We start from the raw sequence: 27,561 nt of genomic DNA, 5'->3' as shown, positions 1-27,561 counted from the left end.
TTTACATCTATGTTCATGACCGATACTGGGGCTGTAACTTTCTATGCTTCCCATGTCTTTATTTGGTTTTGATATTAGTATAATGCTGGCTTCATAAAACAAGCTGGTAAGTGTTTCCTCCTATTTTCTGAAAGACTGTGTGTATAATCGGTATTATTTCCTCCTTAAATGCTTGCTATAATTTACTAGTAAGGCCACCATCTAGACCTTAAGTTTTCTTTGTTGAAACTACAAATTCAATTTCTTTCTTTCTTTTTTTTAAGGAGTGTAGGAGCAAAGGTTTAATAGGCAAAAAAAAAAAAAGAAAGAAAGAGAAAGGAAAACAGCTCTCTCTCTAGTGAGAGAGAGGGGACTCCCAAGAGGAAAAGACCAACTGGTGGGGCAGATGTGCTGGATTTTACTCAGGCTTGAGGAGGCGGTGTCTGATTTACATAGGGATTACAGATCGGTTCAATCAGGTATGATGTTTACATAGCTTTAGGGGAAGGCTGGCTACCCCACCCTAATGTTATTATGCAAATTAACTTTCCCCTTGGCTGGTGCCATCTTGTCTGCTCCTTACTGTACATGTGGTTGACAAAGAGAAGGGAAGATGAAGCTCCCATCTTGAACATGATTTCATAACTGCTAACATCTATGTCTGCAACTGAATTTTACAGGCTGCTCTTTGTTAGAAAGAAAATAATTTGGGGCTGCTTTTCATTAAATGGAAAACCTTACCAAGGACTTCTGTACCCTCAGTATCCGCCTAAGTAATTTCTTCTTAACACATGTATCATTCCCCTCTCTGGAGTGGTAACCCTAACTACTATTAGGGGCTGTTGGACGAGGACTCTTTCTGGCTACTTCCTGCTGAAAAGAGGTGTTGTGTGGGGAACAGCAGGTAGGGCTCCTCCTGGGGCCGATCTAAGAGTACTGGGAAGAAAGGCATGTCCATGTGTGGTTCTGTCTGCAGCACCATTTGGAGTCTGATTGCTGTTAGCCATTCCGATGGGTTTTAACACTGGTTTGCCTCCACCAGATGTTGTGTTTTGATGAATGCTGTACCTTGGTATCTGGGACGAGGTCCCCAGTATGAAGCAGCTACAATGTCTGGGGTAAATACCTGAGGTTCATCATCTCGTGCCAGGAAAATTTTGGACACGGACACACATGAGGAATTTAGGAGTGGAGATTTAACAGGTGAAAGAAAGAGAAAGAAAAAGAAAGGAAAACAGCTCTCTCTCTAGTGAGAGAGAGGGGACTTCCAAGAGGAAAAGACCAAGTTCTTAATGTAAAGTTATTTAGGTTCTCTATTTGTTCTCAAGGGAATTTTGATGGTTTGTGTTTTTCATGGAATTTGTCCATTATATCTAAGCTGTAAAAGTTATTGGCATAGACTGGGCGTGGTGGCTCACACCTGTAATCCCAGCACTTTGGGAGGCTGAGGCAGGCAGGTCACCTGAGGTCAGGAGTTCGAAACCAGCCTGACCAACATGCTAAAACTCCATCTCTGCTAAAAATACAAAAATTAACTAGGTTTGGTGGCATGCACCTGTAATCCCAGCCACTTGGGAGGCTGAGGCAGGAGAATCGCTTGAACCCAGGAGATGGAGGTTGCAGTGGGCTGAGATCGTGCCACTGCACTCCAGCCTGGGCGACAGAGATAGATACTGTCTCAAAAAAAAAAAAAAAAATTTATTGGCATAATAATGTTCATAATTTTACTTATCCTTTTAATGTCCAAAAGATCTGTATTGAGGTCCTCACATTCTTTTTTTTTTATTATTATTAAAGAGATAGGGTCTCACTATGTTCCCCTGCTGGTCTCAAACTCCTGGATTCAAGTGATCCTCCCACCTAAGACTCTCAAGTAGATGAGAGTATAGGCACACGCCACTGTGCCTGCATCTCTCATTCTCTCATTGGTAAACTGTACCTTCTTTTTTTTATCACGTAGGCAGAAGATTAGCACATATAAAATATCTTTTTCTCATTTATACTCTTTTAAAAAGTTAATTGTTTAACTTTTCTTTCTTTTTTTTTATTGAGACAGAGTTTCACTCTTGTTGCCTAGGCTAGAGTGCAATGTCGTGACCTCAGCTCACTGCAACCTCCACCTAAGTGATTCTCCTGCCTCAGCCTCCTGAGTAGCTAGGTCTACAGGTGCCCGCCACCACGCTCAGCTAATTTTTTTTTGTATTTTTAGTAGAGACAGGGTTTCACCGTGTTGGCCAGGCTGGTCTCAAACTCCCGACCTCAGGTGATCCGCCCACCTCGGCCTCCCAGAGTGCTGGGATTACAGGCATGAGCCACGGCGCCCAGCCAGGCTGTCATTCTTATCTTTGTTACTCTATACACAAAATGTGCTTTGGTGTGGTTTTCTTAATGTTTCTACTGTTTGGAGTTTGTTAATTTTGTGTTTACATAATTTTCACCAAATCTGGAAATTTTTTGATTTAAATATTTTTTCTGCCTCTGCTCTCCCACTTTTTCTGAAACTCTACTTGTATGTTTGGTAGACCACCTGATATTTCCTGAAGCTCTACAAGGCATTCTTCAATTAATAAATGTAGGTCATTTTTCTCTGTACTTTGTTTTAGATAGCTTCTTTTGTCATGTCTACAAGTTTAGTCTTTTTTTTTTTCTTCTACGTTATCTAATCTGCTGTTAATCTCATCTGGTGTAAATACCTGAGATATTTTTCATCTCTAGAAGTTTTCATTTGGGCTTTTATATATCTTCTTTTTCTCTCCTCATCACATCATGTATTTCTTTAAATTCTTAATCATATTTATAAGATGTATAGTAGCTACATTAAAGTTCTTTTTTTTTTTTTTTTTTTTGGTTGAGATGGGGTCTTGCTATATTGCCTAGGCTGGAATTGAACTCCTGGGTTTAAGTGATCCTCCTGCCTCAGCCTCCCAAAGTGCTGGGATTGCAGGTGTGAGCCACCATACCTGGGTTAAGGTTCTTTTCTATTCTTTTTTTTTTTTTTTTGAGACAGTTTCGCTCTTGTTGCCCAGGCTGGAGTGCAATTGCACGATCTTGGCTCGCTGCAACCTCTGCCTCCCCAAGTGATTCTCCTGCCTCAGCCTCCAGAGTAGCTGGGATTACAGGCACCTGCCACCATCGCTGGCTAATTTTTTCTATTTTTCGTGGAGACAGGGCTTCACCATGTTGGCCAGGCTGGTCTCGAACTCCTGACCTCAGGTGATCCACCTGCCTGGGCCTCCCAAAGTGCTGAGATTACAGGCATGAGCCACTGTGCCAGGCCGGTTCTTTTCTATTCTATTATCACTGTCATTCTGGGTTTTTTTCCTATTGATTGATTATCCGTCCTCAGCTTACTGGTCATGTAAAAGTTGGTATTTTTGCACACTTGATAATTACCGATTAAATGCAAGGCTTTGTGACTTTTCTGGGTAATGGGTTTTGTTTGAAGGGTGCTCCTTTAAATATTCCTTTAAAGGATATTTGGTGTTAGTGTGGTGCACAATTAAGTAACTTGCTAATCAGTTTGCTTCTTCCAAGGCTTGCTTTATACTTTGTTATGGAGGCTCCAGAATAGTTTTTATTCTGAGACTAAATTAGTCCCACTACTCTTCACACTGGCTGGTGGGAATACAAATCATAAATTTTGTGAATTATTCAGTCAACTGCTTTCTGAAGGTTCCATCTTGGGCTTTGAGGAGTTTCATCTCATTCATGCACAGATTACTATATAGGCAAAAAACCGAGGGGCTCTCTCTGTAGAGAGTTCCAGCCTTTTCAGCACTTTGCCTTACTCTTCTCAGACTGTCATCTGTGTCTCTAGTCAGTAAGGTTGCCAGTTTCTGTTTTGGTTCTCTTTCCCCCTTGCTATAGCCTAGAAACTGTGCCTAAGCAGTAAGCCAGGGCAACTGTAGTGATCACCTTGTTTTTTTCCCTTCTCTTAGAGATAACAGTCCCATGTTGCCTGTTGTTCAATGTCAAAAACTGTGGTTTCATATATTTTATCTCGTTTTCTCATTGTTTATGGCAGGAGGGCAATTCCTGTGGCAGTTAATCTTTCATGGACAGGAGCAGAATACTCTAGCAGCTAACAATAATGGAATACCTGGTGGGTGTCAGGTCCTATTCTAACCACATTACATACAACACCTCATTCAAAACAACAAAGCTGTGAGGGAAGTACTGATATCTTTGTTTCACAGACAAGAAAATTGAGGCTCTGCAGGATTAAGTAACTAGCCCAAGATACAATAGTTGGTACAATAAGAGGTAGAAATAGGTGTCACATCACAGTAGGCTAAACTCTAAACCACTGTACAATGGTGATATTGCACCTCCGAAGAGGGAAGAATGAAAAAGTCAAGGGGCAAGGAGGGTTTCTGGCATGTAATAAGATAAAGCAAGAACCAAAGGCAGCAAATAATTTGAATAGACATTTTTCCTAAGAAAATAAACAAATGGCTAGGCACAGTGATTCACACCTATAATTCCAGCAGTTTGGGAGGCCAAGGCAGGAGGATCACTTGAGCCTGGGAATTAGCGACCAGACTGGGCAATGTAGCGAGACTCCATCTCTACCAAAAAAAATTAGCTGGGCATGGTAGCACATGCCTGCAGTCCCAGCTATGCAGGAGGCTTAGGTGGGAGAACTGCTTGGGCCCAGGAGGTTGAGGCTGCAATGAGCCATGATGATGCCACTGCACTCCAGCCTGAGTGACAAAGTGAGACCCTTTCTTAAAAACAACAACAACAACAAAAAAAAAAAAAAGAAAAGAAAAGAAAAAAAAAGCATACTCAACATCATTAGTCACCAGGGAAATCAAATCAAAACGACACAATCAGATACTACTTCACAGCCACTGTGATGGCTATAACAAAAAAGACAAAGGACAAGTATTGGCAAGAATGTGGAAAATTCCCTCATACATTACTGGTGGGATTGTAAAATAGTGCAGCTACTTCAGAATACAGTCTGGCAGTTCCTCAAAAGGTTAAAAGTAGAATTGTCATATGCCCTAGCCAATTCCACTCCTACATATATATATATACTCAAGAGAAATGCGACCATACGTTCACACAAAAAAACTGTACACAAATGTTCACAGTAGCACTATTCATAATAGCCAAATGTGGAGGCAACCCAAAAGTCCATCAACTGGTGAATAAACAAAACGTAGTATATCCAAAAAAGGAGTATTATTTGGCAATGCAAAGGAATGAATGGTTCACATGTGCTAAAACACAGATGAAACTTTAAAACATTACACTAAGTGAAAAGGGCTAGTCACAGAAGACATAACAAAGTGTAAAGCAAGCCTTGGAAGAATCAAACTGTTTAGCAAGTTACTTAGCAATGCACTAGACTAGACACGATAGTGTATGTTTTTTTTTTTTTTTTTTTTTAGATGAAGTCTTGTTCTGTTGCCCAGGTTGGAGTGCAGCAGTGTGATCTCAGCTCACTGCAACCTCCGTCTCCTGGGTTCAAGCGATTCTCCTGCCTCAGCCTCTTGAGTAGCTGGGATTACAGCCACATGCCACCATGCTCAGCTAATTTTTGTATTTTTAGTAGAGACAGGGTTTCACCATATTGGCCAGGCTGGTCTCGAACTCCAGACCTTGTGATCTGCCTGCCTTGGCCTCCCAAAGTGCTGGGATTACAGGCGTGAGCCATGGCGCCTGGCCGATTCTATGTTTATGACATGTCCAGAATAGGCAAATCTACAGAGACAAAAAGTAGACTACTTGTTAAAATAGCATTAGTCTAAAAAAAAAAAGAGAAAAAAGTGGACTAGTGGATGCCGAGGTCTGAGGAGGAATCGAGAGTGACTGATAATAGGTATGGGTTGTTAGGTGGGGTGTGGGGTGATGAAAATGGAATTAGATAATGGCTCTACAACCTTGTAGATTTACTTTAATTAATTAATTGATTTTTAGATAGGTTTCACTCTGTTGCCCAGGCTGGAGTGCAGTGGTATGATCACAGCTCACTATAACCTCAAACTCTGAGCTCAGGTGATCCTCCTGCCTCAGCCTCCTGAGTAGCTATGACTACAAGCATGTGCCACCATATCTAGTTAGCTAATTTCGTTCTATTTTGTAGAGATGGGGTCTTGCTGTGTTACCCAGAGTGGTCTCAAACCCCTGGCCTCAAATGATCCTCCTATCTTCCTCTCAAAGTGCTGGAATTACAGGCATGAGCCACCACACTAAGCCTTGTACACATTAAAAGAGGTGAATTTTATGGCATGTGAATTATATCTCAATAAAGATGTTATTTAAAAAAAAAAACACAGGTACAGTGGCTCACGCCTGTGATTCCCAGCACTCTGAGAGGTCGAGGAGGATCACTTGAGCCTAGGAGGTCAAGGGTGCAGTAAGCCATGATTGTGCTGCTGGGCTCCAACCTGGGCAACAGAGCGAGAACCTGCCTTAAAAAAAAAAAAAAAAACAGGCCGGGCGCAGTGGCTCACGCCTGTAATCCCAGCACTTTGGGAGGCCGAGGTGGGTGGATCACGAGGTCAGGAGATCGAGACCATCCTGGCTAACAGTGAAACCCTGTCTCTACTAAAAATACAAAAAATTAGCCGGGCGAGGTGGTGGGCGCCTGTAGTCCCAGCTACTCGGGAGGCTGAGGCAGGAGAATGGCGTGAACCCTGGGGGGCGGAGCCTGCAGTGAGCCGAGATCGCGCCACTGCACTCCAGCCTGGGCGACAGCGAGACTCTGTCTCAAAAAAAAAAAAAAAAACAAGGAAAAATTAAGAATAATCCTTCTTGTCTTGTTTCAGCCTTCCTAGGCTAAGTATTTGCCATTTTAAGGTCTTAAAATACAACAAAGTTGAATGAAGCCAAGTAGCTAAAGAGATAAGGCCATTCCTGCCTCAATTTTCAAATCCCACAACACCATGGACATACCTCCAGGTTACCTTTCGAGCTGCACAGGACAATGTTTACTTACCACTGCGTGGCCGGCTTTTCCTGAGCCGGTAACAGTCAAGGCAGACCCCAAATCCACATTTGCGACAAACCCAGTGGATGTTGAAGAGAGTTGTTTCACAAACATCACACATCTCCCGTACACCACGCACAGCTCGCTTCCATGCCACTTTCTCTGGTGGAAAGAGGAAACAGAATTGGCATTGATCATCCTGACCAACAGCAAAAGACCCCAGACTCACTGATCCCTACTCAAGCTATTTTGTTCAGCAATAAAACTCAAAGATTCATAAAGTCTGTGTTTCTATAATTGTAGGAGAAACTAAATACAATAATTTCTAGTATTTCTGAACAAACTGACTGTACAACTTATTTATAATATAATGGTATTTCAAGGGCTCATGGTAATACCAGGACATAACCTATTGTCAAAAAGGAATTACTGCCACATGTTATCACTTAAGGAATTGTAAAAAAAAATTTTTTTTTTTTTTTTTGAGATGGAGTCTCACTTTGTCGCCCAGGCTGGAGTGCAGTGGCGCGATCTCGGCTCACTGCAAGCTCCGCCTCCCGGGTTCACACCATTCTCCTGCCTCAGCCTCCCGAGTAGCTGGGATTAAAGGCACCCACCACCAAGCCTAGCTAATTTTTGTATTTTTAGTAGAGACGGGGTTTCACCATATTGGCCAGGCTGATCTCGAACTCCTGACTGCGTGATCTGCCTGCCTCTGCCTCCCAAAGTGCTGGGATTACAGGCGTGAGCCACTGCGCCCAGCCGGAATTGAAAAATTTTTAATTGGGGGAGTTTAAAAATAAGAGGATTTCTCTCTTGAAATTTAGGATATAGGGCTGGGCGCGGCAGCTCATGCCTGTAACCCCAGCACTTTGGAAGGCTGAGGCGGGCGGATCACGAGGTCAGGAGATCGAGACCATCCTGGCTAACACGGCGAAACCCTGTCCCTACTAAAAACACAAAAAATTAGCTGGGCTTGGTGGTGGGTGCCTGTAGTCCCAGCTACTCAGGAGGCTGAGGCAGGAGAATGGCGTGAACCCAGGAGGTGGAGGTTGCAGTGAGCCGAGATTGCGGGACAGAGTGAGATTGTCTCAAAAAAAAAAAAAAAAAGAAATTTAGGATATAATTTCACAGTATAACTTTTCTTTTTTTTTTGAGTCTCGTCTGTCGCCAGGTGATTTCGATCAGGTCCGCCTCGTTCCTCTGCCTCCACCCTAGTGGGATAGAGGTCCACCCCTAATTTTTTTTTTGTATTTTTAGTAGAGACGGGGTTTCACCGTGGTCTCGATCTCCTGACCTCGTGATCCGCCCGCCTCGGCCTCCCAAAGTGCTGGGATTACAAGCGTGAGCCACCGCACCCGGCCCACAGTATAACTTTTCTTACTCTGGAAAATAGGGCATAGTATCTTACAGACATGGAAATATTTGAAATGTATGAATAATGTGGGTTCTAGGTATGAAACATGGCACCTAGTAGCACACCATCTATTTACAAACCATAGAGCTTATTAATACAAATTGGTTCAAAGCAAACTGAAAATATTCAGAGTGAGGCAAACTCAAATGGGAATTTAAGTGGATGTTATGGCTGCTGTGCTACAAAAACGAAAGGCAAGCAGAGAAAGAGTTTTTGGTTTGTTAATTGCCAAAGACTGAAACAATGAGGTCTGCTGGATATAGTTAAGGTCTCAACGACAGGTTGCTACAAAGAGAAGTCTTATCGGTCTTAATTCATTCACAGAAAATGCTATCTGCCACTGTCCCCAGTCTTCCCATTAAGTGAAAGAAAGTAAAAGTTTTTCACTAGGAGCACCTGGAAGACAAGTGAGAAGGTGACTTACGGTGTGGTTCCACCATCATCATGGCCTCCTTCTCAGACATTACGAGCTGGCAGAACTGGTCCCCAACATTGGCCAGGATGTATTTTGAGGTCTCTAGATCTATCCCTTCTGCTAGGGAGGAAGAGGGAATCCACAGGTTCATGGCATCAGGGTCACTTTGCTGGGGGCTTAGAAACCCCTCCACACGGAGTACCCCCTTTCGAGTGAAGATCAACCTGAGACATGATCAAATACATGGTAAATCGCAGTAGCAATGCAAACTAACACACACCTAAACTCCTGGGACCTAAACAGAAGTAAAATGAGACAACAGGAATCAGACTAAGAATTTTCACCACAGTTGACCAAAACACTATGCATTCTCTGCTAATAGTAAAGCTTGTTAACATAACATTGAGTAGGTCTAGATTCTTTAAAAAGCTGTCCCACAGTTGCTCTTAGTTTTTCCATTCACCTGTTCTACACCTGCACCCATACTGCTGAATGTGACCAGAGAAAAACACAGACCCACTTTCCAATTTTTTTTTTTTTCTTTTTAAGACAGAGTCTTGCTCTGTCACCCAGGCTGGAGTGCTGTGGCATGATGTCGGCTCACTGCAACCTCCGCCTCCCGGGTTCAATTAATTCTCCTGCCTCAGCCTCTTGAGTAGCTGGGACTACAGGCACACACCACCATGCCCAGCTAATTGTTGTATTTTTAGTACAGACAGGGTTTCACCATGTTGCCCAGGCTGGTCTTGAACTACTGACCTCAAGAGATCCGCCTGCCTCAGTCTTCCAAAGTGCTGGGATTACAGGCATGAACCACACCACTCCCGGCCAACACAGAGCCACTTTCATTGTAACAATTTATTTATTTATTTTTTGGAGACAAAGTTGCGTTCTGTTACCCAGGCTGGAGCACAGTGGTACCATCACAGCTCACTGCAGCCTTGACCTCCTGGGCTCAAACAATCCTGCCACCTCAGCTTCTCAAGTAGCTGGGACTACAGGGACATGCCACCAGATCCAGCTAACTTTTTATTTTTTAATTTTTTTTTTGAGACAGAGTCTCGCTCTGCCACCCAGGATGGAGTGCAGTGGCGCGATCTTGGCTCACTGCAAACGCCTCCTACGGGGTTCACGCCATTCTACCGCCTCAGCCTCCCCAGTAGCTGGGACTACAGGCGCCTGCCACCACGCCCAGCTGATTTTGTTTTTGTATTTTTAGTAGAGACAGGGTTTTACTATGTTAAGCCAGGATGGTCTCGATCTCCCGACCTCGTGATCCGCCTGCCTCGGCCTCCTAAAGTGCTGGGATTACAGGCGTGAGCCACTGCGCCTGGCCTAATTTTTCATTTTTTAAAACTGTTCGTAGAGACAGGGTCTTGCCATGTTACCCAGGCCAATTTCAAACACCTGGGATTAAGCGATCCGCCCACCTCGGCCTTCCAAAGTGTCAGGATTATAGGCATGAGCCACTGTGCCTGGCCTTTTAACGCTTTAAATTCATGTCTACCTACATCAGGTGAGTCCTTAATATTGCCTGACAGTCACAATACAGTTTCTTGGTACACTCTCTCCTCTAGAAGCCTATTTTCATACCTTCCTTCTATTCATACCTCCAATATTACTTCCCCCGTGAGGACCTTGTTTTCTATTCCACTGAGAAAACAGGAGCCAGAAGACAACCTCCACAAGTTCCCACCACGACACTACCACACTTCCATGCAACTTGGCCCACGTATTCCGTATGATTTCCTGCTGCTCTGAACCAGCAAAGGCCAGCATCTCCTGCTATATCCTATCACTTTTCCCCAACCCAAAGACATTTCTCCACTAAATCTCTCCTCTCTTTTCAACATCATCTATTTTCTTCTCTATCAGATCACTGTTGCCAGCATATAAATTTGCTCCAATTTCTACCACAAAAATCCTCTCAAGCCATACCCTCCCTCCATTTATCCGCTTGGCAAAGTTCCTCTAAAGAGTTGTCTATACTTGGCCGGGTGCGGTGGCTCACGCCTGTAATCCCAGCACTTTGGGAGGCCGAGGCGGGCGGATCATGAGGTCAGGAGATCAAGACCATCCTGGCTAACACGGTGAAACCCTGTCTCTACCAAAAATACAAAAAATTAGCCAAGCATGGTGGCGCGCGCCTATAATCCCAGCTACTCAGGAGACTGAGGCAGGAGAATCGCTTGAACCCAGGAGGCGGAGGTTGCAGTGAGCCAAGACCACGCCATTGCACTCCAGCCTGGGCAACAGGGCAAGACTCCATCTCAAAAAAAAAAAAAAAAAATTATGATGATTATTATTTTTTGTAGAGACACGGTCTCACTACGTTGTTCAGGGTGGTCTCAAACTGATGGCCTCAAGTGATCCTTCAACCTTAGCCTCCCAAAGTCCTGGGATTACAAGCGTGAGCTACCGCCCCCATCCAAGTCAGCAACATTTGACACAGTTCATTATTCCTTCCTGGAAATACTTTCTTTAGTTGTCTTCTGGGATACCTCACTGCCTAGTTTTCCTGCTACTTCACTAGCTGTTCTTTCTCAGTCTCCTTTACTAGTTGCTTCCACCTTTCTCACCTCTAAACATTGGAGAGTACCAGAGTTTGGTCCCTGGACTGCTATTCTTCTTTATCTATGCTCTGATCTCACTTAGACTGACAGCTTTAAATACCTGGTGATACCCAAATTTATATCTCTAGGTAGGACCCCTTCCTTTAACTCTAGAGCTGTATTTCCAGCTGCCTTCTCAGTATCTTCCTTTGAAAATCTAACAAGCATCTCAAATTTAACACAGCCAAGTTAAAACTCCCCCTTTTCCTCCTCAAACCTGCTTTTCCCTAAAGAATCTCTTTATCAGTAAATGGCAGTCTCATTCTTCCTGTTTTTAGGCCAAAAGACATATCTAGAACCAGACATAGAATGATCCTTAAGTCCTTTCTTTCATACTTCACATCTAATTCTTCAGAAAATTATATCTGCTCTATTTTCAACTACTTCTCATCATGTCCGTCACTATCTCTCTGGTCCAAGCCCCATCATTTCTCACTTGGATAATTCCAACAGCCTCCTAACTTCTCTGCTTCTGCCCTTGCCTCTACATAACCTATTCTCAAAACGGTGGCCAAAGTGGCCTTTTTAAACATGAATCAGTGTCACTCATCAGCTCAAGGCCTCCAATGACTTCTCATCAGAGTAAAAACCAAGGCCTTTGGAATAGCCCTTTAAAATGTGGACCCATCATTAACTCATTCACCTCAACTCCTTTTCCTTCTTTGCTTATTCTATTTTAGCAACCTAACTTTATGGACACACCAGAAATATTCCAGCTTTGCGATGATTGCACTTGTCTGGAATACCTGTCACAGTGTGGTGTATTCCTTCACCTCCTGCCGGCTGTTCCTCAACTCTCACTTTCTCAGATCATCCTGTTTAAAACTGTAGCCTCTCTAGCCTCCTCACACTTCAATCCTCTTTCTTTATTTTTCTCATAGTTATTATCAGCTGACATATCATTTATTATTTTTTCTTTTTCTTTTAGAGAGAGCCTCGCTTTGCTTCTAAGGCTGGAGCGCAGTGGTACGATCAAGGCTCAATGCAGCCTTGACCTCCTGGGCTCAAGTGATCCTCCCACCTCAGCCTCCTGAGTAGCCGGAATTACAGGTGTAATTCCACCACACTCGGCTAATTTTTAAAATTTTTTGTAGAGACACCTGTAATTCCACCACACTTGGCTAATTTTTAAAATTTTTTGTAGAGACAAGGTCTCACTATGTTGCCCATGCTGGTCTCAAGTGATCCTTCTGCTTCGGCCTCCCAAAGTGCTGGAATTAAAGGCATGTAATCATGCTTGGCCTTTTTTCCTTATTTACTGTCTGCCTCCCCAAACCTTCTGAGGGCTGAAATTTGATTTTTTTGTTGTTCACTGCTGAATATTCAATGGCCAGAACAACAGTTGGCACACATTAAATGCTCAATAAACATTTGTTAAGTGAATCCACCATGCTGGTAAACCATTTGGATTGACTTTAAAAATTAAAGATTCTTAAAAGGTCACTCAGAAGAAACTCCCCTTCTAAGTTTATCAAGCAGAAGAAAAGTAACTAAAGAGATATTGTTTGGTAAAAGCAGACGATATTCCCAGATTTCCATCAGTTATATCTTATTTCAAAGATGCTTCACATTATCTCCAAATCTTACTTCCCCGTCTTTTTAACACGACTCAAGTTACTCTAGCACTGAGGAGGAATAAGCAGTCAGGCAGATCCATAATATGAAATGCAGTCCTTCTGCTTATAATAGTGGTTTCAAACAGAACCAACCCAACTTAGGAATAACTCAGGGAATAGCACAGAGCTGCAGCTAACACTGCTCAATTTTAATTCTCCAAGGACAAAACCACGTCATTTTACAATCCAGACAACTAAGTGACTACTATGCCACAGCCTCTTTACAGACGCTGAGAGCAAAGGAGTTGAGGAAAGCAAAGACCCAGATGATGAAACATGTTTATAGACTCAGAGAAAGGGTGCAAGTTATGTGTCACTAATGAAAACTAGCAAAGGAGGAAAACAGGAGTTTGGGTACCTCCGGAAGTGAAAGAAACGGCAGGCTACAGTAGAATCATCTTGCTCCTGTTCCTTAAACTTCCGGTACCGCTCCAGGCGGCATTCACGACACTTGTGCAGATGAGGTGCCACGTTGATGCATGACCCATCCTGCAGGAAGGGCTCTCCAGATTGCTTCAGCTTCTTCACTTTGCTTACATCTTTCAGCACTGACTGGCCAACTGTGGCAAGGGAGAGAGAAGAAAAGTTTGTCATGAGGTGTAAACAGGAACCAACAGCATGATTCTTTTGGGGACAGACATTTGTCCTGACCTGGGTTGCTACTCTTTTCCCTGCTTGGGCATGTACCCATTATGTCCATCCTTGACAGGAAGGGAAAGCAAGTAGCAAAGAAGCTTCCATTGGGAGCTAAGAACCATGCAGAACTTGTGGGAAGTGCCCCACTATGGCAAAACAACTTTGAATATGGGTGTGAAAAACATAAGAAGGCAGACTGTAGCCATCACCTGCCTCTAGTCTCTCACGATATGGCTATTCTGTTCGTCAGGACCTCTTGAGCTCCCACAACATAGCAATTCCTATTGAAAACAGCTGCTTTTACCACGAGACTTTGTTTTACCCGCTTCTGGACCATAACCTCACACCACACAAGTTAATGGATTTTGATAGAGCTGTTAAAATCCTTATGTAGGTTTCAGAGAGGAGCAAACTGAGGGGTGATTGTCTCTGCTTCATCAAGTCTACAAATGTCTGCTATGTGGGAATGGATACCAGTTCCCAGTAACCCCTCTGAAGTAAAGAGGATGGGCCAAAGTGAAGTAAAAAGGGATGAGACAAACGCAAAGAAATAGTTCCTGACCAAAAATAACTGACTGCCAAGGAAGATCAAGAGTCCTCCTTTGGGGGATTATCATTATATGGTACAGATACCCCTCCTACAGTGCCGGTTTAGATGCAATCCTACCCTGAACCAGGCCTGACGAGGGGCCTCTGCCAGGTCCTCTTGGCTCTGTAATTCTATGAGATTACAGAACTCTCCATCAAAGTGAGGGCCTCTGCTGCACAAGAACACAACAGGCATTTGAGCCCACTGCCAGAGCAAAGCCCAAATATAGCGCCAGCAGGATCACCTTTCAGGGGGGCAGTCCGAGGCCGGCCCTTGGGGGCCTGCTTCCCTTTGCTTTTGCCCAGCAACAGCTCAGCACTGCGCTCCCCATTGGGGCCCAGCTTCCCCATCAGGTGCTCTGGAATCCCCTTCAGGCCTGTCTTAGCCTGCAGCTGCTCCTCAGAGTCACTCAAATCTGACAGGTCACTGTTGGTGCTGGAGTCCGAGTCTTGTCTGCAAGCCAAGCTTCGTTCATCCAGTGAGAACCTTTTCACAGCTTCAAAAGGAGCTTTGTTCTCCTGTGAAAAATCTGCCGGGGAGGACAGAAAGCCGCCTGAGTGCCTGCCAAAGACGTTACTAAAGGTTTTGAGGAGGGGATTGTCCTGCTGCCCAGGCCCCACAGTTGGCCTCTCCTCTGTGGGGCTGGAGGAGAGAGTTGGCATCTCAATGGGCTGAGTGAGGCTGCTGGTGGGCGAGCTGGAGCGGCCATTCCCCATGGCAGAGAGGCTTGGGCCCCCAGTGGTAAGAGCTGAGCCCAGAACACCAGATACTAGCTTGGAGGAGTCCGTTGTAATGAAGAGGGGTTTCTTCTTTGCTAAAGATGCCGAATCTGCAGAGGAGTGAGACTCGGGCCAGCTGGGTGCCACCTTGGAGGTGACAGAGGTAGCAGAAGAGGAGCTACCTGATGCCTGAGATGCAAAACTGCTGAAAGGGCTGTGTTCAACTTTCTCCACAAATGCCAGGAAAGGATTAGAAGGCTCTTCTCGGGACAATTTGGGGGGCTGTAAAAATAGATTTTCATGATTCTCTGGGGTACGGGCATTTAGGAGGCTCCGTGGGAAGGCTGGAGTGAGGGTGGGCATGGACTCTGCAGGCACTTTCCGGTCCACAGAGCTGCCAGCCTTAGAGCCTGGCTTAGTGTCTGTTCCAAGAACGGATCTGCCTTTACACAGGCCTGAGCTCAGGCTCTCAAGGCTTTGTTTGAATGAGTCCCGACTAGAAGAATCATCAGCCAAACTCTCTGAAACAGTAGTGAAGTAGTTACTGGTAGGTAAAGTTTGGGACATGCATTGAAAAAACAAGTTTTTTGAGAGATCAGTGTCTTTCTGTGTCTCTTGTGCAGAGCTACAGCCAAAAGAGAAGCCCAAAGGTTTGTTCTCTGTGGCTAGAACACCATTGGACTGGCTCCTTCCACTTCCAAAAGTCAAAGGTTGCGACGAACTAGGGAGAGGTGCTCCAAATCCAGAAGAGGCCAGAACAGAATTTCTTGAATTCTGAAAGGAAGATAGCCTGAATTAGTGATGCTGGCTTCTCATGACAATCTAATGATCTCTTTCTTGGACCTCACTATCACCAGATCAACATTTCTTGGGGGTCCATCAACTTTTCTCTTTTACAATTCCATGGATCTGCTCTTATAACTGGAGTTCACCAGCAGTGGGGAAGAAATCTGCCACAGACTACACTGAGGGCATCTTTAGCAAGGTGAACCAGAGATAGCAGGATGTCATTCATCCTGCAATTCCCTTGGTTGTTATCCAATTGGTTGTCACAGTGCTAGAAGGCCTTGTAGGCTTTTTGGCATCTATTTGGAAGTGGAGAGCTCCTCTAAGGAACTGGAGAAAAGGCTTCCTGAATAGATATCAGCTTTTACAGTGACCCCTGTAATATTAATATATCTTAATGACCTTGGGAGCTATTGTTAAAGTTTTGATTTATTTAGGCTACTGTAAAATTGCCCATTTTATGAAAAGTGGCTTTAATCCTAGGACAAGCCTACTGCACATTAAAGAAAAGTATTTTCCTTATTAATCTGAAAGTCCACAACATGGACCCTTTTGGATTTTGGCATCTATTTATGGGTTCAAGTCAACCTACAAGTTGAATATCTACTTCAATTAATGTTAGACGTAAAGACGCTAAATTAAAGAAAGCAAGCTATTTACCAAGACCTTTGTTATAATTAGAATCTAATAAGAATCCAAAGAGGATAAATGTATATACTGACAATATCCCAAAAAAAGCCTTCAGCATAACTGAAGAATGAAATAATAGAACACTCCCCTTTCCTTCTTTTACCTTCAAAATGTTAACTTCTGCTTGTGAATGACTGTATAAAGAAGAATGGAGCCTGGCGCGGTGGCTCATGCCTGTAATCCCAGCACTTTGGGAGGCGGATGTGGGCGGATCACGAGGTCTGGAGTTCAAGACCATCCTGGCCAACACGGTGAAACCCTGTCTCTACTAAAAATACAAAAGATGAGCCGGGCATGGTGGCACGTGCCTGTAGTCCCAGCTACTCGGGAGGCTGAGGCAGGAGAATTTCTTGAACCCAGAAGGCGGAGGTTGCAGTGAGCCCAGATCACGCCACTGCACTACAGCCTGGCAACAGAGCAAGACTCCGTCAAAAAAAAAAAAAAAAAAAAAAAGGAAGGACTTTGCTATATATTAATGTACCTAGATACAGACGAGAGAGAGGGACACACACACACACACACACACACACACACACACACACAGAGAGAGAGAGAGAGAGAGAGAGAGAGAGAAGAGACCCATAGGTAGGTATGGGCCCTAACTTAATATTTATTAATTTAATAAATCCAGATCCTAGTACTTGACTTGCAAACCATAGATTACTTTCAAGTAGTAGAGGATGATATACCTTAATATTCACTTTAAAATACTGGAAATAAAAATTATTCTATCACCACTTAATGGATATGGAGTTTTCCTTTTGGGGTGATGAAATTTCTGGATCTAGACAGTCTTCATAGTTTCACAACACTGTAAATGTATTAAATGCCACAGAATTGTACATTTTAAAGTCGTAAGTTTTACATTATGTGTATTTTACTGCAATTAAAAAAAAAAGTGATTCCCGATAAACAAAAGAGCTATTCTCTTATAAAGAGGGGAGAGAGTTTTAATTAAACTATTCTTTAAATACACAAGAGGAGTTAACATTCAGGCTTTCCTTGAGGAGTAGCATAGACATACGAATCAAGCAGGCCACCTAGGCTTGCCTCTGTCTCTGCTACAGAGACTACCTCAGGGTATTTTAGAATTAAAAAATTAAAGCTCCTTTTCTTTTTTCTTTATCTTCCTACTAACCAGTAAGCATTGACTTAAACTCCCTCCCCACAACAGAGAAAAAGAGAACAGACACAGCCCTGAGGTGCTGCTGTTGCTTCACAGGCAGGATTTGGCCAGGAGCCTTGATACCTGCATGACTGCAAGGAACTAGCATGGGTAGCTCACGTTTCACTCCTAAAGTTACCCTTTAAAAATAAATACACAGATGAATGAAAAATAATTTGGACAGTCTTTCATTTTCCTTCAAATGATTAAATTCCAAATCCTTTTCTTATAAAAAGGTGATGAGAAACACATCTCAAGCCAGTTTTTAGGGCAAGAAGTTTCCTGTTGGCTGTCTTTATTTTAGTAATGAAAACGTTCATTTCTACACATTTATTTATTTATTTTTTGAGATGGAGTCTCACTCTGTCACCCAGGCTGGAGTGCAGTGGCACAATCTTGGCTTACTGCAACCTCCGCCTCCCAGGTTCAAGTGATTCTCCTGCCTCAGCCTCCCGGGTAGCTAGGATTACAGACACATGCCACTAAGCCCAGCTTATTTTTTTTTATTTTTATTTTTTCTTGAGACGGAGTCTCACTCTGTTGCCCAGGCTGGAGTGCAGTGGCACAATCTTGGCTCACTGCAAGCTCTGCCTCCTGGGTTCACACCATTCTCTTGCCTCAGCCTCCTGAGTAGCTGGGACTACAGGTGCCTGCCACCACGCCCAGCTAATTTTTTGTAGTTTTAGTAGAGATGGGGTTTCACCGTGTTAGCCAGGATGGTCTCGATCTCCTGACCTCGTGATCCGCCCGCCTCGGCCTTCCAAAGTGCTGGGATTACAGGCATGAGCTGTACTATGCCTGGCTCATTTCTATACTTTTAAATCATATCCTAGAAGAAGAACCAAACAGAAACACAGCAACATGACTGTTATAGTCAGAGAAATTTCCCCAACCTGTTTAAAAGAAAATACTCTTTGAATCTGAATTTCATATATTCAGCTTTGCTACTCCAAGAGTAGCAGCATTCAATGGATCTCTTTCATAGCATGTAAAACCTGCTCTATTTTGTAAGCTCCATTTACATTCACACTGCCTTTGACATGGAGTCTTTTGTTTGTTTGTTTTGTTTTGTTTTTTTGAGACAGAGTCTTGCTCTGTTGCCCAGGCTGGAGTGCAGTGGCGCAATCTCGGCTCACTGCAAGCTCCGCCTCCCAGGTTCACGCCATCCTCCTGCCTCAGCCTCCCAAGTAGCTGGGACTACAGGTGCACGCCGCCACGCCCGGCTAATTTTTTGTATTTTTAGTAGAGACGGGGTTTCACCGTGTTAGCCAGGATGGTCTCGATCTCCTGACCTTGCGATCCGCCCGCCTCAGCCTTCCAAAGTGCTGGGATTACAGGCGTGAGCCACTGTGCCTGGCCAACATGAAGTTGTTTTTAAATAATTCAGACACTATGATGATTTACACTGGAAACCCATATAAGATCCTCACCTGGTTATCTTGGAAATGCTGGTCAACTAACAGGACAAACCATCAACAGTGTGAAATTTGCATTTACAGGCCTTCTCCTCTTCTGTGTGGATATTTCATCTCCCTCCCTATCCCTGCACACTAGGGATTAACAATCTGCACTTGTTGGGGAGGAAAAGAAGTCATGTTTGTCATGTTTTGTTTGGCATTGTTATATCTGAAATGATTCCGTTTTAGGACGTGAGCTCCTTCAAATAGGAGTTTCAATTCCTTACATATAATATACAGTACTCAGCACATAGTAGTTTCCTACATATAATTTTTAAAAATCATTAAGCATTTCATCTCTGTATTTCATATTTTAGCTTGAGTTAATAGCTGTTTGGGAAAAAAAAAGATGACTAGCACCATAAATCGTATTTTGGTGACCAAAATTAGTCAAAAAGAATATATTATACTGATATATATTATACTGATATACAGAATATATTATACTGATATATATATATATATATTGGATTAGGGAGACAACTTGATGTTAACTTACATTTAACAGAGGTTCCATTTTAGCAACAATATATGCATATCAGAAAAAGAACAAAGGAAATCAGATACTGTTGTGATGAAATCCATCAAATTTTCCAGGTAAGGCTTACAAAGATGAAGTTAGGGAGAAAAAACCTTTCATGGCCATATCAAATGATGGAAATTAACTCAGCCTCAAGGGAAAATATCACAGAAAATGATGAATTGAAAACACGGTAATGGTAGCTTGCACAGATAGCCTTAATTATAGTATTCACTATTACCAATACTGTAATTCATTAACCTCACCTCTTATAGGCCTAGTAGAGGCTTGACCACAACGTGAACTAAATAGATAATTGAATTTAAAACATTCCCCACCAGATCTACTTTAACATGTCTTTAAATTAGGTTATATCATCAGTTTTTGATTCACCCAATTGTTCTGGTGCCTTTTAAGAGCTGATAAAGTTACTAAAATATACACATTTGCGCAATGAGCAGTAAAGGCCTTCCACAGAGTATAATTTAAGCACATCTCAGAAATACTCCTTCCCTGGGGCACTTGAATGTTTTTTAATGTTAGCAATAAAGGAGGGCAAAAGAGTAAACCCAAATCTTGCAAATCTGCCCCTGAAGTAACTCACCTCTCCCGAGGCCTGCGACCGGCTGCCTTTCTGTTTTTCTGGCACAGTCCCTGCTGCAAGGCCAGTGTCTGAGATCCTCACTGTGTTTGGGGTGGAGCTGGCGGTAGTGACCACAGCTGCGGAAGCCACTATGCCCTGGCCAACTTGTTCCAGTGTTTTTCCTGCCTCTTTGTTTTCGGCTCCACCCACCTCTGGGGCCAAAGGTGTCTGACCTGTGGCTGTAGAATATGGAGTGAAAGATGCAGGTGTGTCCCCACCTACAGGCTCATCCTGCACCACCAGAGTCCTGCCGTTTTCTTTGGTGTAAGTGGCAAAGCGAATGTTGCGGTTAATCTGGGGGACAAATGTAGATGGTGGCTGCTTGGTTCTCTGATCCAGCCCTGGCTCTCCACTGGCATTCCCTCCTTTCCAGGGCCCTCGGCTTGCCTCACCTCCATCGCTCCCATTACTGTCTACTTCACCCCTGTCTCCTTTTAATTTCTTTGATGCAGGGTCACACCCAGAGTCCGAAGCACTTTTCCTCCTCCGGCCATCTTTCCCCTCTATGCTTTCTCTTTTCTTCTTTCCTTTGGAAGATTTTACTGCTTTTAACGTACCCCCCTACAAAACAAAATTCAAAAAAGATTACAAGGAAACTTTCATCCTGTGAATACCACACACCATTAGCTCTTTCCCATCTCTAGAAGCAGACAAAGCAGGCATAGACTGCCAAGTTCCAATGTCAGTTCTAAAACATCCCCTTTGTTAAAAGCTCTAATCTTTCTATGACTCAATTTATACACACACATTCAAGATAATAGTTACTAGAGGTTAACTCACTTGGCAAACTTTCTCTTAAATAAAACATATTACACTTCCTTAAATGGACTTCTCTGAGGGTTTTAACAATTTGTTGAGTTTCTTTCAAAACAAAAAACTGTTAAGCAAAGCTCAAGATTAACTTTTGTTTCCCTATACTTTTGATAATATTATCTACGTTTCTAAACATTTCTTTCCTTTTTTTTTTTTTTTTTTCCTGAGATGGAGTCTCGCTCTGTTGCCCAGGCTGGAGTGCAGTGGCACAATCTCAGCTCACTGCAACCTCCACCTAATGGGTTCAAGTGATTGTCTTGCCTCAGCCTCCCCAGTAGCTGGGACTACAGGAGTGTGCCACCACACCCGGCTAACTTTTTTTTTTTTTTTTTTTGAGACAGAGTTTCGCTCTTGTTGTGCAGGCTGGAGTGCAATGGCGTGATTTCAGCTCACGACAACCTCCACCTACTGGGCTCAAGCGATTCTCCTGACTCAGCCTCCCGAGTAGCTGGGACTACAGGCACCTGCCACCATGCCTGGCTAATTTTTTGTATTTTTAGTAGAGACAGGGTTTCACCATGTTGGCCAGGTTGGTCTCAAACTCCTGACCTCAAGTAATCTACCCACCTCAGCCTCCCAAAGTGCCGGAATTACAAGTGTGAGCCATTGCGCCTGGCCTAATTTTTGTATTTTTTTAGTAGAGACAAGGTTTCGCCATGTTGGCCAGGCTGGTCTCAAACTCCTGACCTCAGGTGATCTGCCCACCTCGGCCTCCCAAAGTGCTGGGATTACAGGTATGAGCCACCACGCCCAGCCTCTAAACCTTTCATTCAAGAACTTTATCTGTTTGCTAAGTGTTGTTTTCTTTTGATTTTTTTTTTTTTTTTTTTTTTGAGACGGAGTCTTGCTCTGTCGCCCAGGCTGGAGTGCAGTGGCACGATCTCGGCTCACCACAAGCTCTGCCTCCTGGGTTCATGCCATTCTCCTACCTCAGCCTCCCAAGTAGCTGGGACTACAGGTGCCTGCCACCGCGCCCAGCTAATTTTTTTTTGTATTTTTTGTAGAGACGGGGTTTCACCACGGTCTCGATCTCCTGACCTCGTGATCCACCCGCCTCGGCCTCCCAAAGTGTTGGGATTACAGGCATGAGCCACCGCGCCCGGCCTTGATTTTTTCCTTCTTTGATTTTTTTTTGAGACGGAGTTTTGCTCTGGTCACCCAGGCTGGAGTGCAATAGCGCAATCTCGGCTCACTGCAACCTCCGCCTACTGTGTTCAAGCAATTTTCTTGCCTCAGCCTCCCAAGTAGCTGGGATTACAGGTGCCCGCCACTACGCCCAGTTAATCTTTGTATTTTTTAGTACAGACAGGGTTTCATCACGTTGGCCCGGCTGTTCTCAAACTCTGACCTCAGGTGATCCACCTGCCTCGGCCTCTTTTGATTTTTAAAAGCTTTTAAATTCTTTCTTCAATCTCTATCACCACCCAGTTTTCACTGTTGTAAATCACAATCAGTGAACTCTGTTCTTTCTTGTTCATTCATCCATACTTAAAGGAGATGAGGTGATCATGGATCTCTAAAAAGGGTTACTATAAAACTTGGCAGGACTATAAAAAATAATCAGACTTTGCTAGCAAAGAAAACAGTAATATCATGTTAATACCAAAAAAGGAAGAACCAACATCTGCTGCTAAAAACCAAAGATCACCAGGCGTGGTGGTTCGCGCCTGTAAACCCGGCCAAGGTGGGCGGATCGTGAGGTCAGCAGTTTGACACCAGCCTGGTCAATATGGTAAAACCCTGTCTCTACTAAAAATACAAAAATTAGCTGGGCATGATGGTGTGCGCCTGTAGTCCCAGCTACTCAGGAGGCTGAGACAGAAGAATCACTTGAACCCGGGAGGCGGAGGTTGCAGTGAGCCAAGATCACCCCACTGCACTCCAGCATGGGCGACAGAGCAAGACTCCGTCTCAAAAAAAAAAAAAAAACAAAAACAAACATCCCACCTGTAAGTCATCCAGCCAACTTGCAGAGCCTGGCTCACAGCAACCTACTACCAGTCCCTAAACAACTTATATGTAAGTCCTACTTACAGTGAGCTACTCATATGTGAGTAAGCAGCCTACAGCATTGAGACCAGTACTCCCCAGTTATATTTGGCCAGCTGAACAGTACCTGGCATACAATATATGCTTAATGAAGGAATGAAATAAGGAAAGGAACAAAAAAGGGGACCAATACACGATCAAAGTAGCAGGTGTTTTCGGCATGCAAACACAGTCAAGAGACTTACCCTGTTTGTGGTAATATTACATGTAGTAAACAGTTTTTAAATTTAACCCTGGCCAGATGCAGTGGCTCATGCCTGTCATCCCAGCACTTTGGGAGGCTTAGGTGGGAGTTTGAGACCAGACTGGGCAAGGATAGCGAGACCCTGTCTCAAAAAAAAATTTTTTTTCTTTTCCTATTCTGATCTTGTTTTAGGAAGTCAAGAATGACTGGATAAAGATGAGGAAAGACTATATACTTAGCAGGAGTGGCAAAGACAGCAATATTACAGAGGTGCTAAGATACTGTGAGGAATATGTGGACAGCTGGTCAACTGAAGGAAATTCACACAGAATTACTCGACTGGTTCAGGCAGAGGTTTTTTATTTATTTACTTATTTTTTTGAGATGGAGTCTTGCTCTATCGCCCAGGCTGGAATGCAATGGTGCGATCTCAGCTCATTGCAATCTCCACGTCCCAGGTTCTAGCGATTCTCCCACCTCAGCCTCCTGAGTAGCTGGGATTACAGGCACCCACCATCATGCCTGGCTAAATTTTTTTTGTATTTTTGTAGAGACAGGGTTTCACCACGTTGGCCAGGCTGGTCTTGAATTCCTGACCTCAGGTGATCCGCCTGCCTCGGCCTCCCAAAGTGCTGGGATTACAGGCATGAGCCACTGAGCCTGGCCCAGAGAGCTTTAATGTATCTTTTTTTGGGCTATATTAATTCTGAATAAACCAAGAGTTGGGCTGGTTCATAACAATTATGGAGTAACCAATCCACTGTGGGCTGAGCACTGAACTGAGTACCAGCTTGAATTGATTCTACTTGGGAATACAGAATTTCAGACTCCCTTGGAGCTCACTGCCACCGAATGGGGAAAAAAAAAAAAAAAAAAGTGGACGTAGTTTATCCTTCACTTCTTGTTACTTGGTAGATCACGAGTATTACTACTGCTTATTGCACTTTTAACTGACTACTATATCTTTCAAATATACCTGTCCTGACAGAATATAGGAAGAAACCAGCCTTGCACTTTAAAAGAACTAGGGAACATAGTCATGATTAAAAGGGTTTGCTCAAACTAGGTCTCTTTCTTGAGATATTCCCCCTTAATTAGACAGACTGTGGAGAGAGCAAAAAAATGTACAGTGGCTAAAGCTGAACAACTCAAAAGGCATCCATGGAAAACACATATATAAGGGATCTACACACAGCAAGATAATGCAAGCTCATGAGTCTGCTCAGGAACGCAGTCCATTACTGTACCTCGCTTTGAGGCGTTGAATTATCCATCAGCATCACATGGATTAGTCTGGGATCTACCGACTTGATTTCACCACTCTACAGTAGGAGGGGAAAAAGATACTTAATGCCTTGTCCATAAAGACACAATTATGTAATTTCCTAATCAATGTAATTATCTCTTTATTGATTCGACTCACCTACTAGAATGAAAGTTCCATGACAGCAGAGATCTCTACTGTCTCATTTACTGCTACAACAGGTCTAGAATATGGTAAGCATTCAAACATTTGTTAAGCGAATGAATGAAAGAAGTGAATTCATGTCCAAGTGTGTCTTTTAGCGATGTTAATTCTGAATCCTGTATCTCTAAAACCGTCCTATTCTGTATAGCATGAAACAAAAAACCTTCAGAACCAATAATCATTAAAAGAATCATTCTAGGGCTGGGTGCGGTGGTTCATGTCTGTAATCTCAGCATTTTGGGAGGCCAAGGTGGGTGGATCACCTGAGGTCAGCAGTTCAAGACCAGACTGGCCAACAGGGTGAAACCCCGTTTCTACTAAAAATACAAAAAATTAGCCGGGTGTAGTGGCGTGTCTGTATCTCAGTGACTCAGGAGGCTGAGGCAGGAGAATTGCTTGAACCACAGAGGTTGCAGTGAGCCGAGATCGTGCCATTGCACTCCAGCTTGGGCAACAAAAGCAAAACTCTGTCTCAAACAAACAAAACAAAACAAAACAAAACAAAACAAAACAAAACAAACAAAAAAATCACTCCAGGCTGGGCATGGTGGATCATGCCTGTAACCGCAGCACTTTGGGAGGCTGAGGCAGGAGGACCAGGAGTTCGAGACCAGCCTGGGCAACACAGTGAGACTCTTTAAAAAAGAATCATTCTACTATTAAAGAATAAAAACTCAGTAGGGGGCAATTTGATAGAAAATGTCAAATTTATTGTGCATATTCTTTGACCTAGCAATTATACATATAAATGTATTCCAATAAATAATGTAAAAAGATGTTCAAGGATGTTCACAGTGACATTATATGTATTAGTGAAAATATTGGCAATGATTTAAATGTCTATCAATTTTAGATTAGTCATGATATATCTATGTAGTGGAAAAGAATGCATCTATTTTAAAGGATGAGACAGATCTTTACATTTACATACAAAAATGCTCATTATATACAATTAAGTAAAAAAGGTAAATTATATACTATATGTACTATATGATCCTATTTGTTACTAAAGTGTGACTTATATAATTATAGAGCATATAAATTATATCATATATATCATATAAATTATATATCATATAACTCATATATATCATATAAATAAATACAATATATGAATATTCTGGCTGGGTGCAGTGGTTCATGCCTGTAATCCCAACACTTTGGGAGGCTGAGGTGGGCGGATCACTTGAGCTCAGGAGTTTGAGACCAGCCAGGCAACAAAGCAAGACTCCTTCTCTACAAAAAATAGAAAAATTAGCTAGGTGTAGGTGGCACATGCCTGTAGTGCCAGCTACTCCAGAGGGTGAGGTGGGAGAACTGCTTGAGCCCAAGAGGCAAAGGTTGCAGTGAGCTGTGATCGTACCACTGCACTCCAACTACTAACCTTTATGAATATAATAATACTACTATCATACATTTATATATTGTTTTACAGATTTCAAAGCACTTTCAGATACTTTATCTCAGGACCCAAAACAGTGTTGTAAGGTCAGTGGGGGTTTACATATTTACCTCTAGTTTATAGATGAGAACAGTGAAGTTAAGAAAATTCAATAGCCTTTCTAGGGGTTATACAACTATTAAGTAATAGAGCCAGGGATGAAACCCAAGTCATCTTACACATAATGAAGTGCTCGCCTATCTAAACCATCCTCTTTAAGGGGATGGATGGATCTTAGACAGAATAATACAGAGTCTCACCTCAGTTACAGACACCTCCATAAGACGAGTGATGGAGTCTTGATGGCTCACAACACCATAGAGCCACCCTTCTTCCCCCTCTGGCTGATACACTTTGACCCTGTGACCTTGAACACTGTAGGGACCTAAAAGGGAGATCAGTCAGTATTGAATATTTTTGGCTAAGCTATATTTCATAATTGTTTCTAAAAGCCAAAGGAAAATTAGATAATGTAAATATTTGGCATTTTTGGTCCCCTTTTATAGAACTGAACAAATGAGCAATTCCAGATTTACCCTACTCAGCAATTTAAAAACAAAACCTGAATGGTTTCTTCCAGTGGTCTTTGTAAATTCTTCATTTATTTGGAAATTCCTTAGAATTTCCCAGCCCTCCAACTCCCCCTTGCCTCAATCTTCTAGTTCTGAAAGTATTATAGGAAGGGAAAGGAAACTTCCAAATAAAAAACTACGGTAGTATGAAAATGTAGTTAGATACCTGACATGTATCTAACTACATGTACATGAAAAAAGTGGGAGGCCCCTAAGTTGAAAGTGCTGTTATGTTATGTTGTGTTGGGTTATGTTATGTTATATTTATATATGACCGTTTACATTCTGGTATCTGACTTTCAATAACAATGGATGAAGAGTTCAATTTATGAAGTTTCCAGCCTTCTTCACTAATAACAGGCTGAACAAATATAAATATAGCACCTGTCTTCCTAGGAACGCAGAGTTTCAAATATATTACTTTATCAGCAGGTAACGTTACCCTGCGATTTAAGCTATCCTCTAAGGACAGTTTCTCTCTCCCACATATCCTTGTACATTTGAGACTATATAGCTAAATCATTACCAATTTTAGATTCTCTCTCAGAGCTAAAATTAAGCTTCCGTAACTTTTCTATACATTATATATATAATCTCCCTACCTCTCCTGTCCACTCAATTTTCTTTTCTGCTACCAATTTTCCTCATATTCTTTCTTCTGCCATATCTTTCCTTGATTATTTAACATCATTTTATCCTGACACCTTCCTTCCCCAATAGGTCAGTTTTTCTACCTTTACCTGTTTAGATTTATTTTGACAAAAGAGAAACAAGGAAACTATTTCCCTGAAAATAATGATTATTATGAGATCGAGAAAGGAAGGTGAGTGAATGTATGACATAAATGAAG

General features: G+C 42.8%; 1 protein-coding gene across 2 annotated transcripts in view; it reads right to left on the bottom strand.

The window, feature by feature from the left end:
* The window catches only part of KDM3B (lysine demethylase 3B), an 83,091-nt gene that overhangs the window by 28,033 nt on the left and 27,497 nt on the right, over positions 1 to 27,561 (bottom strand). Inside the window, exons 5-12 of one of the 2 annotated variants that reach the window (XM_058441250.1) lie at positions 26,400 to 26,524; positions 24,478 to 24,552; positions 20,146 to 20,745; positions 16,503 to 16,664; positions 14,449 to 15,697; positions 13,338 to 13,539; positions 8,761 to 8,975; positions 6,929 to 7,081 (exon numbers count right to left, since the gene is read on the bottom strand). In XM_058441250.1, coding sequence (XP_058297233.1) covers positions 6,929 to 7,081; positions 8,761 to 8,975; positions 13,338 to 13,539; positions 14,449 to 15,697; positions 16,503 to 16,664; positions 20,146 to 20,745; positions 24,478 to 24,552; positions 26,400 to 26,524 — 2,781 coding nt within the window. The remainder of the gene's footprint in view (positions 1 to 6,928; positions 7,082 to 8,760; positions 8,976 to 13,337; positions 13,540 to 14,448; positions 15,698 to 16,502; positions 16,665 to 20,145; positions 20,746 to 24,477; positions 24,553 to 26,399; positions 26,525 to 27,561) is intronic. The other variant, XM_032158005.2, reaches the window with a different exon arrangement.

Source organism: Hylobates moloch, unplaced genomic scaffold, assembly GCF_009828535.3.
Source record: "Hylobates moloch isolate HMO894 unplaced genomic scaffold, HMol_V3 SCAFFOLD_6, whole genome shotgun sequence".
Lineage (NCBI taxonomy): Eukaryota > Metazoa > Chordata > Mammalia > Primates > Hylobatidae > Hylobates > Hylobates moloch.
Note: the sequence above shows the minus strand (reverse complement) of the source record. Positions and strands in the feature narration are given on the sequence as shown.